The following is a 15320-nucleotide window of genomic DNA, read 5'->3' on the forward strand; positions in this document are numbered from 1 at the left end:
TCGTTGTCCAGATCACTGCATGTACCTTGATACCACAGATAAGCAAGGCTGCAAATACTGATATCGATCCTGTACTAAAAACTAATCAGATCCGCACAACACACCAATCGGAACAATGTGTGGACTACTAGAAATACGACAAAGGTCTAAGATGTTAGTACTGATTGGTACTATCAGAACACCAATCTAACAGCACAATATTGAACCAGGACAGTATGATTAATGCATACTGATTAGTAAATCAGTACACCTGTGTGCTATCGTTATAATATGTGGTATTTGAAGGTTGAAACCATGTTGACGTCCATAATTGCTTTTGGTACATGAATGCTGCATAGCAAATTCACAAGCTCAGAACCATGATAAGCTTTAGCAAACTGCCATTTCTCTGTGCTACAAAACCATATCATACTGAATGTATGTTGTACTGTATATGCACATATGTAAAAATTTCTGTATCTTCCATATAGACTTACTTTGCAGTTGTTGCTACAGTAGTTCAATGTCTAAGCCTATTTTGCCAACAAGCAAATACATTTTTTTCTCTCATACTGCACAGCCTTTAACCATCAGAGTTGAAGGGATAGGAACTACAACAAAGCAATGGTGGACTTCTGGGCTATCATCATTAGATTTACAAACATACTTTATCATAGGGATCAGTAAGCAATCTACAAGATGAAGTAATCTGTGCTCTTCTTCTGTCACCAAAACCAAGAGAGCAGAGGAATCTCAAACAGATGGATGAAAAACTTGCAAAAGTCAAATGGGCTTAGCATGTCTCTAGAAATTTGGAAGCAGTGCTCGTTAACAATTTGGTATGGTGTGTGAAGGAAGCTAAGCATGCAAGCATGGATGTTTGACCAATGGAATGTGCACATAGTGGTAAGATCCTTCTCTATGTTTGTATTCATAGATCAAAGTAAAAGCAGTTTGGCTAATCTGATGCCACTTCAATTGGGGCAGCTTTAATTTGATTTAAATCCCATAGATAGACTATGGGACATGCATAGTTTTGCAACAAGCATCAAAAGAAGGGTGACCAAGCAAGATTGGAACCCACCACTTCAGCAATTAAGAAGAGGAAGTCTCCATTAGCATCAACCTCAAAATTTCATGACTAGACTGTCATTTTCTCTGCACATAGTCATAAAGGCTGCTCCAACCACATAGCAGTCATTAGTCAACTGATCCTATCTCCTTCTTTATGCTTGTTACAGAGGCACAAAGACGCAAGGTGAAAGAATCACACACAAGCATAGGTATCCATCAGAGACATCAGAGACATCTTTATCCATCAGAGACATCATATTAAATAGCTCCAAACCCTAGTCGTTCCACCACGCATGACAAAAAAAATCCCTCCAGTTCGAATCTAATGATATAAAATGCCTCGATCCAAAACACAAGAAGCCGAGGAAGAGGAAGAAAATTCGGCTCAAGAAAATCCGTTTAGGGTACCTTCGGAGCTGTTCGACGGACGGCGAGATCGTCGAGCGGAAGAAAGGAAATCGAGCTTCAATACACAGGAGGGAGGGAAATATCTCGAGTCATATGCGAGTCCAAATAACATATTATAAAGACACTGTTAGTTATGATTCGATAATTTAATGTTTTAAATTAATTAATCAAAAAAATAGCATCACATATAATCACCATCTGATCTAATATTATTGAAGTATAACATCTAAGAGAAGACATAAAGTTAGGAATAAATGATTATATAGGTTGAGCATTTTGAATAAAATTAATTATCTCAGACATCTAATATGCGCAATGAGACCATCAAACCCTTAAATAAGAAAGATTATAATATCCCTAATATAATCAGAACTTTTTATAAATATATGATCATTAACATGGATTTAAGTATTTATCCATGATATAAATTTGAGTAATTTATAATAAAAAACTCATAATAATGATTTTTTAAGAAATGGCTTTCTAATATTTGATTTTTTTCTAAATATATATATTTTTATATAATATTTATCTTTGATTTAAGTTTTTTAAATTGAATTGATTTTTTTAATGAATCCAAACAATTCGACTAAATAATAACTATTCAACTTGATTTAATTAAGCTTTATATTACTTTTTAATTTTTTTTTTAATTATTCTGATTTTTATCGTAACTCTAACTCATTCTTCTACTCTTCCATCGTCTCCTCTCTTTCTCCTAAGTTGGTTTCTTTCTTTTCCTCCTCGTCTTACATAATGCTATATCTTTCCTTCTCCCCTTTCCCTTCTTGTCTTGCTTATACTATAGTGCTATGTCTTCCCTCTCTCCCTTTGATTTTTCCGTCACCTCTGTCTTCTCTTACGTCTTCCCTTCTTATTCTCCCCTCACTGTATATTGTCATTCTATTTCTCCTACTTTTCCATCACCTCTTGTCTTCTCCTACGTCTTCCGTCACCATTGCTCATTATCTTCCTTTCTCTTCCTCCTTTTTATATTTTATACATAGAATCAATCTCACATATATAATATATTAAAAAATATATTTTTATATAAAAATTATCTTAAATTATATAGAAAATTTGTAACACTCAAGATATACTTGAGATACACTCATTCATATAATAATTTATATATAAAATATGTAAGTTTTCATAAAAGTAAAACAACTCAAGTTATCCTTAAAAATATATTATTTTTTATAAAATTATCTTAATTTTATCATAAATTTAATCATAAAATCTTATACTATCTATTTTTATTTCCTATATATGACTTAGTTACATTCAAAATAAAAAAAAATAAATTCGATTACGTAACTCATTTTTAATTAATTAATATTATTTTAGATATTTTAAAAATAATTAATTTTGAAAATTTTAAAAATTCAACTATCATTTGATTCTCACAAAAAAAATATTATTTTGTGTTTTAAATAAAATTTTAAAATATTTTTTTATATAACATTAATATATTTTATAAGTAAACATAATATGAGTGTACCTTATAAGGGATCCGATCAGAATCAATCTGATTCAAACCAAACCGACCTACGAATCGATTAGGTTTAAAATTGTAAAATCCAAAATATTATCAAGATTTTAAAAAAATATTATTAAAATTATGAAAATCCCTCTTAACAAAAATCAAATATGAAAACAAAAATCTATTATTATTATTATTATTATTATTATTATTATTATTATTATTATTATTTGGATAGATTACCCTATAAACTTTATAAATTTAATATATTAATTATCCCATCTGTCTCACCAACAAATAATGACTTGAGACAGGACAAACACTTATTTTTGCTTTCATGCCCATGCCATTCATCGCACGGCAGCAGTAGGAAAAATAGAAGCTTTCTTTAGACGGGACACACATACAGACTCTTTCCTGGGCAGTAACACACTCATCCATCACCAGCAGCCACAGCAATCTGCATTTGAAATCGAAATTATTTGTTTAGCTACAACTCAAAACATTCTCTTGAGATCACAGTTGGTTCCTGCTTCATGATCACCAAAGAAATGCTGACAGAACAAACAACATTATTCTATGTTCGGTCTACAAATATATCTGGAACAGGAAATTGTTGCTCAACTCTCACCAAAATCTACTACTCTACATCCGATTGCTATTGCAGCAGCCATGCAAATGTAGAGCACCGATCCCTATTCACTGCTTGGCCTGCAATAAAGTTGCAGTAAAGAACTGTTTAGTCTCAAATCCACCACACAAAAATAACTACAAAAACAAGCTTTAATAATTGTAATGGAGCCAATCAAACAGAGAGGTTGCATAGAAATTTTAACCAAGGCTACCGCAAGCTACTTTCAAGAGATCTGCTTCTAGTAACAGACAATACGCCTTCCTATTGGCTATTATTCATCACCACCTTCGTCTGCCACCATAATCACAACCAGTTGATCTCAGAATGTTAAGGAAACTCGGCCAGTTTTTTAAAGATACCTTTGGACTCAAAAAATCTATGATGAACCAAGTAAGACAACCTACAATTCCATATTTCCATATGAAAATAACTGACAAAAGCTATTTCTCTGAGTTCATAAAGATAAATATACTTTGATCCCTTTTCATGGCCACATATCTTTATGGCTAAGGGATGGAAAATCTCTCCTAAACATGAATCAAATGTTTCATTTCATATGGAAAAAACCATCCCTTTTGTGAAGAAATTTACACAACAGAGAATTGTAAATTTAGAATAATTTTGTTACTGATGGATCCCTTTTCTTCCCTGTTTTTGGATCATCTTCAGTCTGTTACAGTAACTGGTAATGTAACATGACTTCATTATCCGCATTTCAAAACTGCAAAAAGAGAAAATTTTTTGAAATAAAATAAGCACAAACAAATTAATACAAAGATGCACATGGATACAACCAAATAATCATTTCCTTAATCTTGAAGACCTGGTTCCCAAACCTTTTTTCCCTTATACAAGCAAAAAGTTTTAAAACAATTATAATGATGAACTTTTTGGTCCTCTCTACAAAACCAATATATCATTTTATTTAACCAAATAAAAATAATAAAAGGAGATTACCTGGGAATACAAGAAAGTTCCAAGGATGGCAATGGCAGCTCCAAGTGCATTGATGGGTTGGACAGGTGTATGGAAAATTATGATGGAAGAGACGATGACAGATATCCGCTTCATAGTGTTGCCAATACTAAACGTCAAAGGAGAGATTTCATCCAACGACATGTAGGAGACTTGATTGTACAAGTGGTAGAAGACACTCTGGGCAGCTACCCACCTAACATGTTGCAAATTCATAGCCACATAAATTAAAGATATTGGATTTTGATACAAAAAAGTTGTTTCAAGAGAATTCAAGATTCACTTCTTTGAAGTGGTTAGTCTTGAAAAGCAATAGAGCATACAGTTACATATGCTATGAGTGGGGTAAAAAAAAAAAGACCTAGTAAATCTGGAAAATCAAAATTTATAAACAATTACAAGAGTTTGACTTGTTTGATAAATTCAGCCATTCCAGTTGAGAAGTCTCTAATAGATTAAGCCCAGACAGCTGAAAATCCAGTAAAACAATTGCACGAAAGTGGCAACACCAAATTATGAAAATATTGTTTTTCTGCAATGTAGTGCAAATATTTCTACGGCTTAATATGTCAAGTAAATGGTAAAAAGGAGAGCATAAATTACTGCTGTAACTGAATTTTGCAAATAGGATAGCCCAACCAACAGGTTTCTGCTCACCAGATGAAATGGGGACCAATCTGTGAAAGCGCCGTCTGCCAGCCAGCAGCCCACATCTGGGGACCCTCGATCGCAATGGCAAATGGTGTGAGTATCAACAGGGACAGGATAGAAAGGCAGGCATAATAGTTCATCCCACTAACTGACGTCCCTTTCATCCCCCTCTTTGAGAAGATATTGCGAAAGACAAATGCAAGGTTCGATATCATTGCACCCATAAAACCTGCAAGCAAGACAAACAACTGACACTTTACCAGGAAACTCAAATTCACCAAACAAAATTGAACTTCCAAAACAGCCCTCAAGCTATGGAGTGTTCAAATTACCCTCAACAAAACCTAACTCAAGAATCATGGCATGAGAAATAAGCACAAACTGAACCATACATGCGGTGGTAAGGTGCAAGAAGAAAAACACCCTGAAAGAGAAACGTTTGGTGAACGTGGTAGTATGCAATATTTCTATGCTTATTAAATCTAAAGATACCAGAACCACCAACTAATAATAGCCAAATAGTGCTACAATCAAAAAGGGAAAATCTAATATATTTGAGATACCAAAATTATGTATCCAGAGAGGAAATTAGCAAAGTTAAGCAAATTTCATGATATAAATCCTGTCCTACTGCTATATCTTGCAATTTTTCATTTTTGATAGATCTTTGCAATATTTGTAATAGTGCTTGCATCTTTGAAGGACATGCAGCTTGCAGGTATGTTGAGGCGTTCCTCATCAGGACTAAAAGAAAAGGAAAAGAAAACCAAATGCTCCATGAAACCTGAAGTATCTTAAAGACAAAGGAGAACCAAAAAACAAATAAACGGATTCATCTTCTTACCAGTCATGTTAAAGTTCAGCTCTGTGACTGCAGCCAGCGCACATCCACCAATGATGGGCACAAGCGATAGGTACACTGGCACAGGAAAAGTCTCTCCCAACAGGAATCTCGACACCAACACGCTGAAAGCCGGTTCCCCACTCTTAATTATGTGGGTGAACGACACCGCCACCTTGGACATGCTCACAGTCGCCGCCACATGCCCGATCGTATGAGCCACCGCCACCTGATCAAGGTAAAATAGATAGCTTTAGAGCGCGGTCGAATGATCACAACTATCCATCATGAAGAAGGGCCAAAAAAGATCGTAATTTTCTCACCGGCGCGAGGGCTTTCCAGAATTTGAAGTCGGTCTTGGGGGCCTCGGCGATTCTGGTGGCCCAGGAGATGAGCATCATAAGGGAACCCGTGGCCAGTGAGAGGGTGGACGTGAGCCAGGGGTAGGGGAAGGCGTTGAGGACCTTCTTGTTGTAGATGTTGAACACCACGTTGAGAGCCCACCAGGTGGCGAAGTAGATGCCGATCTTAACCTTCTGAGAGGCGGCCGAACGAGTCTCCTCGCCGGAAATCTCGACGCTGTCCGATCGATCGGCCTCGTAGGCCCCGCATCTGAGAGCAAAACCCCGAGGCTCCGCGGCCGACATGAATCCATCTCGGGAGCCGAAACCAAAACCCTCCGGAGAGACGAGATAAAGGGGTTTCCGAGTGGCAAGCGACAAATTAGGACCTTTGGTCGCAGATATCAGAGGAATGGATGCCATCTGAGGCCTGACAGGTGACGATCCACGCCGGACGAGATCGGTTACGCCGATCGCCGCAGAGGAATGCTTCACGGAGGATATCATGTCGGTGAGCGAGTCGGTCGCTGGAGTTGATATCAAGAACCGATCTTTTCGATTGGCCCAAGCAGAGAAACGAACGGAAGGCTATTATAAGGGACGATTCAATCGATTTGTCGCGTCGATGAGACCAAGGCAAACGACCGAGAATCCCAAAAGCCCCCACCTTTGTTCCTGCCGGGAGCAAACCCACTCCAAAAACCCAGAAAAATCCAGCCAGAGACGTCGATGGAAACGGCAAAAGCGGACGATCGGGGACTAGATATAGCAGCTGAAGACGACAACTCCAGGGGAATCACGGGGACCTCGGGGCGGAGGAGAGGGACGGGAGGAAAGGAGAGGGAGAAGAGGAGCGTGAGGGGGATTCGGTGGAAGCGACAAGTCTATTTTTTGGAGAGAATTGCTTTCCACAGACAGTCTCATAATAACCCCAAATATTTACCCTATCGAGCTTAGAGTGTGAGGAAACTCGTGACGTGCGTGTTGGTACATCTGGCGGCGAATATTTATCTGGGTGTCTTCGTGGGTATCGTTCGGGGTATGTATCCTTTCCATAGGTGTAAAATACCGTATTACCCCTCTAGATGGTTAGCTAATGAATCACAATTAATTTCGATTAATTACTTTAATTATGAATATTAATAGTTGATTAAAGTTTTAATTATTTAGACATTAATAGTCATTGTAATTATTATTATAATTTTTCTTATTATCATGAGAAAATAGGATGAAAGCAAGATTATGAAAGCAAAAGGAACATAGACTAAAATAAGCTCTACATATAGTCAACACCAAACAACACAACATGCGGAGGATTGGAATTGAATGGTGAGAGGCGATGGGAGTATGTGTCTGTTCCAGGGAAGAGAGGAAACACAACTTAGCGAGCACGAGAGAGAGGAAGAGAGCCGGTGGTTCCTGCAACACGCTGAAACGAGAGGAAGTCAATGCCCGAACCAACCATTCCTTGCGCGGCGGCGGCGGAGAGTGCCTGCTGTTGACTTGTTTCCAGAGTCAACTGAACACCACCACCACCACCGCCACCACCCGGCAAGGGAAGCACGAGGTGCGTTCTTGACTTCCACAGATGACGGACGCCTCCAAACCCCACCACTACGCAGATGAGATACAACAAACAGCAGCGCGGAAGAAGAAGAAAAGCATGGGGACGAGCAGAGTCACACTACCGATCTCAGCGGGCAACTTCGCCTGCAACTGAAGCCTTGATTCGTTCGACGGTGCAAGCAATGAGGCTGTTGACCGTGGCCACCGAGCCGAGCGAGAGCTTGGCCGTAGGCACGGAGTCGACCAGGATCTGGAACGCGACCGTCAAGAGGGAACCGCCGGATCCACCCTCCTCCTCCCCCCCATTGATCCTCCCGCCGCCTGGTCCTCCTCCGGTCGGCCCGTCGGGGAGAATGGAGAACCCGGACGGCAGGAGCGCCACGTAGTCGGGGTCGCCGCCGTTGAGCACCACGTTCATGGCGATCACGTCCACGGGGGCGTAGATCACGTACGAGCCCGTGGCGTCCGTGCAGCTCTCTTGCAGTATCAGCATGTTGCTCTGGTTGGAGTTTGTGCTCTGCAACCACCATCAAGTACGTCACAGAGTGTAAGAGAGCAGAGATAAATCGTAAAGTGGCACCGTCACCGACGTTTCTTACGTTGACGCGCAGCAGAGAGACGCAATTTCCGTGATCTTGGCCATTGGCGATGTGAGCCATCTCTTGAACCACACCACCATTAGAGAGGATGTCCCACTGCAAATGCACCAACAAGAAGCACATCAACTAACATGACATATGTGAGAAGAGAAGCCGAGACCATGAGTCTCGAGTACCTCACTACGAGAGCTCTCATCACGGAGGAAATCGAACACCCTCTTCGGTGGGACGGGAAGCCAGAAGGACGTGGCAGCGTTGAGGACGATACCAGGAGGCCTACCGGGATCGTCCACGCTCTTCCTGGTCATCACCCTGACGTCCTCCGCACCACTTCCAGACAAAGTCGTCCATTGATGCGTAGTTGAAGCACTCACGCCGCCGCAGAAGCTGATGACCATCCTCTCGGCCAGCTTCAACATGCTCTTCCTGCCTTCTGGAGTGGTTATCACTGTACATATACCAAAGACACAGAGGATATGATGGCATCCATAGCATCAACGATCATACGAAATAGAGAAGATAGTTACCACCGATGTCTCCTGAGGGTATGTTACTGGCCATCACGGTAGCTAGGCGCTCGCATTGCCTGTTCAAAGTCCCCACCCACCTCTTTGCGCCAAATGCCAGGCCTGAGTTGACCAAGGGCTTGTATAGATTATGAACAGACCTATCATCCACTTCAACATGCTCCACCCAAGTAACCTACGCCATGAGAGAGGGAGAGAGAGAGAGGAGAGAGGTTTCCATTAGGAGAGTTGGGGATTCAAAAGGCCAACGTGCGCTGTAGATCTTGTTGGTGTGGTTGGTTCTTCACCTTGGAGTAGCCATTGGGCAGTTCTTGGATGAGGCAGCCGGATGGCCGTCGTCGGCATCTCAACACGGGGCTGGGGCGTAAGCTGTCCAAGGAAACATCGACCACCGCCCAGGTTCCGTCAGGGTGTTGCTTGCAGTACCTCACGAACAAGCTCTCTCGAGTTGGAACAAGTGGAGATGGCACTTGGAATTCTGCTGACAGCTGAGGATTCATAGATCGAGCAATCATTTGCTCAGAAGAGTAATCCAGTTGATATATAGCAGAAGGAAATGTTAGAGGGAGAGAGTCATACCACTTGCAGAGCTCCATTGTAATTGCCTGCCACTCCAGTTGATAGCACTTGGAGCGTCATGGCCCTCGACACGATGCTGGAGAACACACTTGACCATTGATTCTGGAGAATAAGCAAAGAATTAGGCACATACGGAATATTCCGAAGCATCGAAAGAACAAAGCATTTAATTTGCCTGCGCATTGATCCATACCACATCCATGAGCATCTCCACAACGTTCATCTGGTTCATGATCACCACTGCAGTCTCACGAGATGCCTCAGAGATCAGGCCAAATGGCTTTGGCCCGATGCCTCTCGGTAATGCCCTCACGTACTCCTCTTCGTTGAGGGTCTCGGTTGCGTTATCCGGACCGGGAATCCACAGTGGCTCGCCGAGCTGGGCCATCCTGATGAGCTCCTCCATGGCGGCCACCGCGAGCTCGACGACCACTGGCTTTTCTATGTCAGTCTGGCCCGAGACCCCGACTCCGAACATCTCGCCGCCCACACCAACATCCAAAGGCGAACGTGAAGAGATGGCAGGAGAGGGCAGCGGGTACGACACCACTGGCTTGCCCACGTACTTGGCAGCTATCCCTGATATCCGATCGATCTGTGAAAGCATGGTAAGAAGAGTGCAATTAGCTCCATCACCAACCTCATAAAGCTTGTGATAGAGATGAAGAAGAGCAACTTCTTCTCTCAGCCGGGCATTCTCGATCCTGAGGTGGTGCTCGTCGAAGGACATCTCTCCTAGAGCAGCAGGTCCGCCACAGTTGGGGCACGACGCGTTGGTGAGCGCCTCCTTGTACCTCAGGTTCTCGGCGCGGAGCTTATCATTCTCGGTTCGTAGCTGACTGTTCTCGTTCCGCTCGTGGTGATTCTGCCACACCAAAAGAATTGAGATCAGAGAGATAAGTAACTGCCCCTACTAGTTCTTGAAGATATATGGAGACGTGCCTTCATCTGCGTGCGCTTGTTCTGAAACCAGAACTTGACTTGGAGAGGCTCCAACCCAAGCTCTCTGCTGAGCTCCTTTCTCTGCTTGTCATCCGGGTGAGGGCATTCCTTGAAGAAGCTGAAAGGTACACAGGTTTAGATAAAAACTTGTACAACATGCAGAGTAAAATAGCACGGCGAATCGCAGAAAGAATGGGGAACGAAGACGAAATCCTTAAGCTGTTCGATGAAGGAGAGAAGAGAGAGAGAGAGATCATAGTACGCTTCCAGCTCTTGAATCTGATGCTGTGTGTGGCGGTGGTAGCGCTTCTTGCGCGGGCGATGGCTTTGGTCCTGGTCATCACCGGAAGCAACCTCGATGTTCTCGCTTCCGGACTTGCTTTCGAAGTCCTCCTCGCGAGCCCTTGGCATCTCGCTCTCCGCTGTGGTAGTCGGTGCGATCTCCATGAACTGGTTGTGATGCTGGTACTGAAGTGGGATTTGCTGCCCCTCTAATAAGTTTGGCTACAAGAAGCACAAAAAGAGTCCTTTTTAGTCCTCTTCTACTGTAATCGATAGCTTTAAACAGAAAATTAGGGTTAAAATAACTGAGAGGAAAAAAAGATCAAAAGAGAAAATTAGATTAGATTCTACCTCTCTCAAGATCAGCGTGAAGAGCTTGAAAGGGTGCAAGGTGAAACACAAGTCTAGATCTATCTATCTATATATATAAATATATACATAATAAGATGTAGTATGCAGGGAGAGAAGGAAGCGGCGTGAGATATCTTTCTCCTTTTCCTCTAGAAGAGATCGAGGAGAGGTCAAAGGAAGCTGAAATATAAAGCAGAAGAATAAGAACTTGTCACTTGGCCTTTGAAAACCTAGCAGAACTGTGGTCATGGAGATCATTTATCATACATAATACTTGCACAAACGCTTACGACAAAGGGATGATGGGAGAAACAAGAAAGCTTTTGACCTGGCTGAGCGACAACACTGACGAGGAGCCATAGCCGGTGCCGGTGTTCCTCCCGATCATGGATGGTGCTTGTCTTGCTGGTATCATGATCCCCACAGGCATAGTGCTCTGGGTGAAACCCTAATTCTTTCCCCCTTCCACTTCTGATCTGTCTCTCTGCAGACGGATGTCTCTGGATCTATTCTTCTGTGTGTCTTCGGGCTTCTCTTCGCGACAAGACTGCCACGGACTAACCTTGGCTTCCGAAGCTCCTGCAAGTTATCTTAGAAAGAGTAGAGAGAAAAGAGAGATTGATGGCCTTGATCATGAGATAACTCGAGAGCAAACTAGAGAAGGAACCTTAGCAGCTAATATGACTAAGATCTAGTTCTAGGGCATGAACACACACACACATAGGCACACTCTCTTTTCTCTCTCCTCTTCACTTTGATCTCTGATACAGGCAGAGAGCAAGCGAAAGGGATGAGGGTTTATTTCATGCAAGAAAAAGGATGATGTGTGGTTTCAGGGAAGAAAGCACCAGGAGAGAAACCATGGAAGGGACAGAAGGGGATCTGGACAAGAGAAGAAGAGCAAGGGAAAGGGAGGAAGGAGGAAAGAGGAGGTGGAGAGGATGAGTTATTGCAGAGCCTCTAGAGAGGGTGCAATTGCATTTATTGAGAGGGTGGTGTTATTAGGGTAGAGAGAGAGAGCGAGAGAGAGAGATAGAGAGAGAGTGAGAGAGCACCTATGTGCTTTGAATTCTTCCACAAGATGGGTATAAGGTGAAAGGGACGATTGACCATACAATTCCTAGAGATTACTGCCTTTAAAGAGCTTAATTTACTGTATCATTTCCTGTTATTAGTGTCAATAGACTTCTTGTTGGAAGGATGAAGATATAGAACCACACATATTTCCACCTACTTATGTCATACTGCTGCTGAAGCTGTTCTTATCAAAGAAAGATACCAATTAACAGATTGTAGATAGTAAAAGACTTGGAGAGCAGACTGTGTGTCAGACAGATTCCAAGGTTGGCTTCTTTCTTAAGCAAGAGTTTCTTCATCGGTTGGCTGCCCTAATGCTCCTCTCCTCAGCTCTGGACCAAACCCTAAAAGACCCCAACCCTGGTGAGGGTAGAGGAGAGGTGAGGTGGGTTGCTGTTGTCTTGCAGAGAGACCCGGCTGCTTCCGCCATTAATGAGAAGACTCCTCCTCTCCAACTTCCCACATTTAATGCCTCTGAGTGCTGCTGCGGTGGTGTGCGACGGTGGGAGCAAACCCGTCGCCATTAACTGCGTTCATGCCTCGCTCGCATACACAGGCAGCGTGCATGCATGCATGTATACGGTCTCACATAGATCGTAGATGAGAGTATCCACAGGGAAACCGGAGAGAGAGAGGGAAAAGAGACTCGCACCGTGACCCAACTTCAAGCCCAATCACAGATGGATCTGGGACCCACGGTTGGTGGGGCCCGTGACTCGTGAACGTGAGGCCAGGAGAGGTGTTGTGGTGCAAGTTGCGCGCGTGTCGTTTGCATGGATTGGAGTTTGTGTCGGGAATTACGTGGGAAACAGTCATACGATAGCGTCACCTTTATCCTTTTTCTCTTTCCAGCCATGCCTTCTCCATCTACAATATCTATCTCGGTATAAGTATATTTTGATTCGTAAAGGGATATTGAAGCCTAATTATGGGGAATTTACAAGTAATAATCCTTAATTTTCTCGGTGATTACTATAAGATATTTAGAGGTTCCATCATCACCTTCGATTTTGTCATATGCATACGATTACCTAATACATATATCAATTATATTTATTCTCTAATGGATAATGATATTATGGCCACACAAATGGATAATGTTGGCTATATAGTTTTAAGAGTTAAAAATGGAATTATATTGTGTTTATTTTGAATGGGTTTTATGATAAAACGCTCCAATAGAAAGAGTCTTGCACGTAATTTAATGTAATGAATAGAAAGAAAAAGAGTGAAGAGGACGGATCATATTATGTCTCTTTTAAAGGATTTTGTGATGAAGCATTACTGTGCATCTCGCGTCATGAAATAAATGGTCGAACGGATGGGTTAATTAATCTGAAACAAATTTGATTATATATTATATATTTAAAAATATAATTATATAAATTATAATTTAAATTGGTTTTATTGTAACGAGAAAAAAGATGATAGAGATAGAGTCAACAAATCGAGAAGATGTCAATATGTCATACGATTAAAAAATAAATAAAAGTTAAAAATATTTCAATTTTTTTGAGGTTCAAATGATATGATCAGTGATAATAAAAATGACTTGAACTTATCAAACATGATTAGCATTTGGATTGGCCAAGCCTAATGGTGGCAACAAGGATTATGAGCAAAAACAGGGAGTGCAAGTAACTGTACTTCAATAATTCAATCTAAAATCATGAGTTATATTGGAACATATAGCAAGAGGATATTTGTATCAATCTGAGTTGAAGTTAAGCATTTTACATTTTAATGATTTGTGAGATAGTAAAACACTATCCATGAATATTAAGGATCATGCTAGGGTTTGATCAGGGACAATGATGACGGAGATAAGTTTTGTATAAAGGATTATGATATATGTGGTTTGCATTATCATATTTGTTGTTAGAGAACCCATTCACTTCTGCAACACAACCTTAGCTTCAAGAAAGCTTGGAACTGAACATTAATGTCGCTGCAATTACTAGAGCATAACCTAGAGAAAGAAGAGGGTGAGTAATGTGGCTGTGCTCAAGTCTTGTTCCTACCTTTTTGGGTCTCAGACCAAATCCTTTGTGGTTGGGAAAAGAAGCAGCAGGAATAATGAAGGATCTTGAGTGATGTGTGGGTAGTATCTGATGATTTGATTGAATGCATCACTACACATATATTTATGAGAGCAGAAGTTAAAAGAGTATTGAAGGTACTACTAGTAAGAAATGAAGCCTTTGAAAGACTTGCTACTTTTAACTCATATTTATTAAGGGTTGGATCTCATAAAACTATTTAATTTTCTTATTGTCTCTTAAAGAGGACATGACAATTAATCTAATGCCAACAAAAAGCTTTTGTTGGCATCCAACACCAAGTGCTCATGCAATTATACTTGTGAAAGGAGGAGCATGCATTTGCACCTTAGATTTTAGTTGAGCAGTGAAGCACTGGGAAAAGAAAAGTGGGCACAGTGTATGAAGTTTTCTACTTAATGATTGGGAGAGATCAACAACTGTTGATATTTACAGTTGACTTAGTAGTCTCTACTAATTCCATGATGCAATAACTCAGTCAAATTTCACATGACTGCATCCTTATCCAACTGAAGAACAAAGTGATTGGTAGTCAGTAGCTTGCACAAAGAAAGTCAACTGCTACTGCCAAGAGAAGGGAATGTCACAGCACTCAACCATCACAATGAAATTTTTTATTATATCATTATACATGACAGTCACACATGGATAAAGCACTGATCAATCCCAATATCTTAATAAAGATACTGATAGAGCAGTTTTACTGCGTGATTGAGTTGGGATGTTTTAGATTGTTGTTTAATGGATCGCCCAAAACTGCAAGCCAAAGTCCAAATTGTTCTAAGCAGGACCTTTTGCATCAGGAGATGCTACAGGTAACCTGTGATGAAGCAGCAGCATTAGGGTTTTCCGAACACCTCTAGTTACAGTGGCTACACACACAGCTTCCATTTTTGAGAGAGAGGCCATGGTGGAAAACCCCTCATCGGCCTCATCTGTAGACATCTGAGA

The 15320-nt window shown here is 41.3% G+C and overlaps 2 protein-coding genes across 6 annotated transcripts; both read right to left on the minus strand.

The window, feature by feature from the left end:
* Nucleotides 1–3196: 3196 nt before the first annotated feature.
* Nucleotides 3197–7242, minus strand: LOC135618837 (glucose-6-phosphate/phosphate translocator 2, chloroplastic-like). Of its 2 annotated transcripts, XR_010489184.1 has the most exons (6): nucleotides 6369–7242; nucleotides 6049–6274; nucleotides 5211–5433; nucleotides 4536–4749; nucleotides 3576–3655; nucleotides 3197–3404 (listed from the first exon to the last, which is right to left on the minus strand). XR_010489184.1 is itself a non-coding variant. In XM_065120146.1 (5 exons), the coding sequence occupies exons 1-5, from the start codon at nucleotides 6891–6893 to the stop codon at nucleotides 3644–3646; spliced, it is 1200 nt and encodes a 399-aa protein (XP_064976218.1). In that variant the 5' UTR covers nucleotides 6894–7242; the 3' UTR covers nucleotides 3312–3643. The 2 variants fall into 2 exon arrangements, 1 of the variants encoding a protein (XP_064976218.1); XM_065120146.1 differs by having other exon boundaries at nucleotides 3312–3655.
* Nucleotides 7243–7646: 404 nt separating this feature from the next.
* On the minus strand, nucleotides 7647–12155 carry LOC135618839 (homeobox-leucine zipper protein ROC2-like). Of its 4 annotated transcripts, none has more exons than XM_065120150.1 (11): nucleotides 11561–12155; nucleotides 10862–11103; nucleotides 10600–10717; nucleotides 10334–10522; nucleotides 9851–10252; nucleotides 9658–9759; nucleotides 9366–9566; nucleotides 9079–9253; nucleotides 8728–8999; nucleotides 8552–8647; nucleotides 7647–8469 (listed from the first exon to the last, which is right to left on the minus strand). In XM_065120150.1, the coding sequence occupies exons 1-11, from the start codon at nucleotides 11660–11662 to the stop codon at nucleotides 8080–8082; spliced, it is 2289 nt and encodes a 762-aa protein (XP_064976222.1). In that variant the 5' UTR covers nucleotides 11663–12155; the 3' UTR covers nucleotides 7647–8079. The 4 variants fall into 4 exon arrangements, with proteins under 4 accessions (XP_064976222.1, XP_064976220.1, XP_064976221.1 ...); XM_065120149.1 differs by having other exon boundaries at nucleotides 7932–8469; nucleotides 8543–8647; XM_065120148.1 differs by having other exon boundaries at nucleotides 9851–10522; nucleotides 11561–11810.
* Between the last annotated feature and the right edge of the window lie 3165 nt (nucleotides 12156–15320).

The sequence above is a fragment of the Musa acuminata genome, chromosome BXJ2-8 (genome assembly GCF_036884655.1).
Source record: "Musa acuminata AAA Group cultivar baxijiao chromosome BXJ2-8, Cavendish_Baxijiao_AAA, whole genome shotgun sequence".
NCBI lineage: Eukaryota > Viridiplantae > Streptophyta > Magnoliopsida > Zingiberales > Musaceae > Musa > Musa acuminata.

Coding starts and splice junctions, on each gene's coding strand:
- LOC135618839 (XM_065120147.1), bottom strand. CDS start 11,662: ATGCCTGTGGGGATCATGATACCAGCAAGACAAGCACCATCCATGATC. Junction 11,104..11,560: donor CAGTGTTGTCGCTCAGCCAG/GTCAAAAGCTTT, acceptor TGCTTCTTGTAG/CCAAACTTATTAGAGGGGCA. Junction 9,254..9,365: donor TGCCCAATGGCTACTCCAAG/GTGAAGAACCAA, acceptor CTCATGGCGTAG/GTTACTTGGGTGGAGCATGT.
- LOC135618837 (XM_065120146.1), bottom strand. CDS start 6,893: ATGATATCCTCCGTGAAGCATTCCTCTGCGGCGATCGGCGTAACCGAT. Junction 6,275..6,368: donor TCTGGAAAGCCCTCGCGCCG/GTGAGAAAATTA, acceptor TACCTTGATCAG/GTGGCGGTGGCTCATACGAT. Junction 5,434..6,048: donor GCTGAACTTTAACATGACTG/GTAAGAAGATGA, acceptor TCTTGCTTGCAG/GTTTTATGGGTGCAATGATA.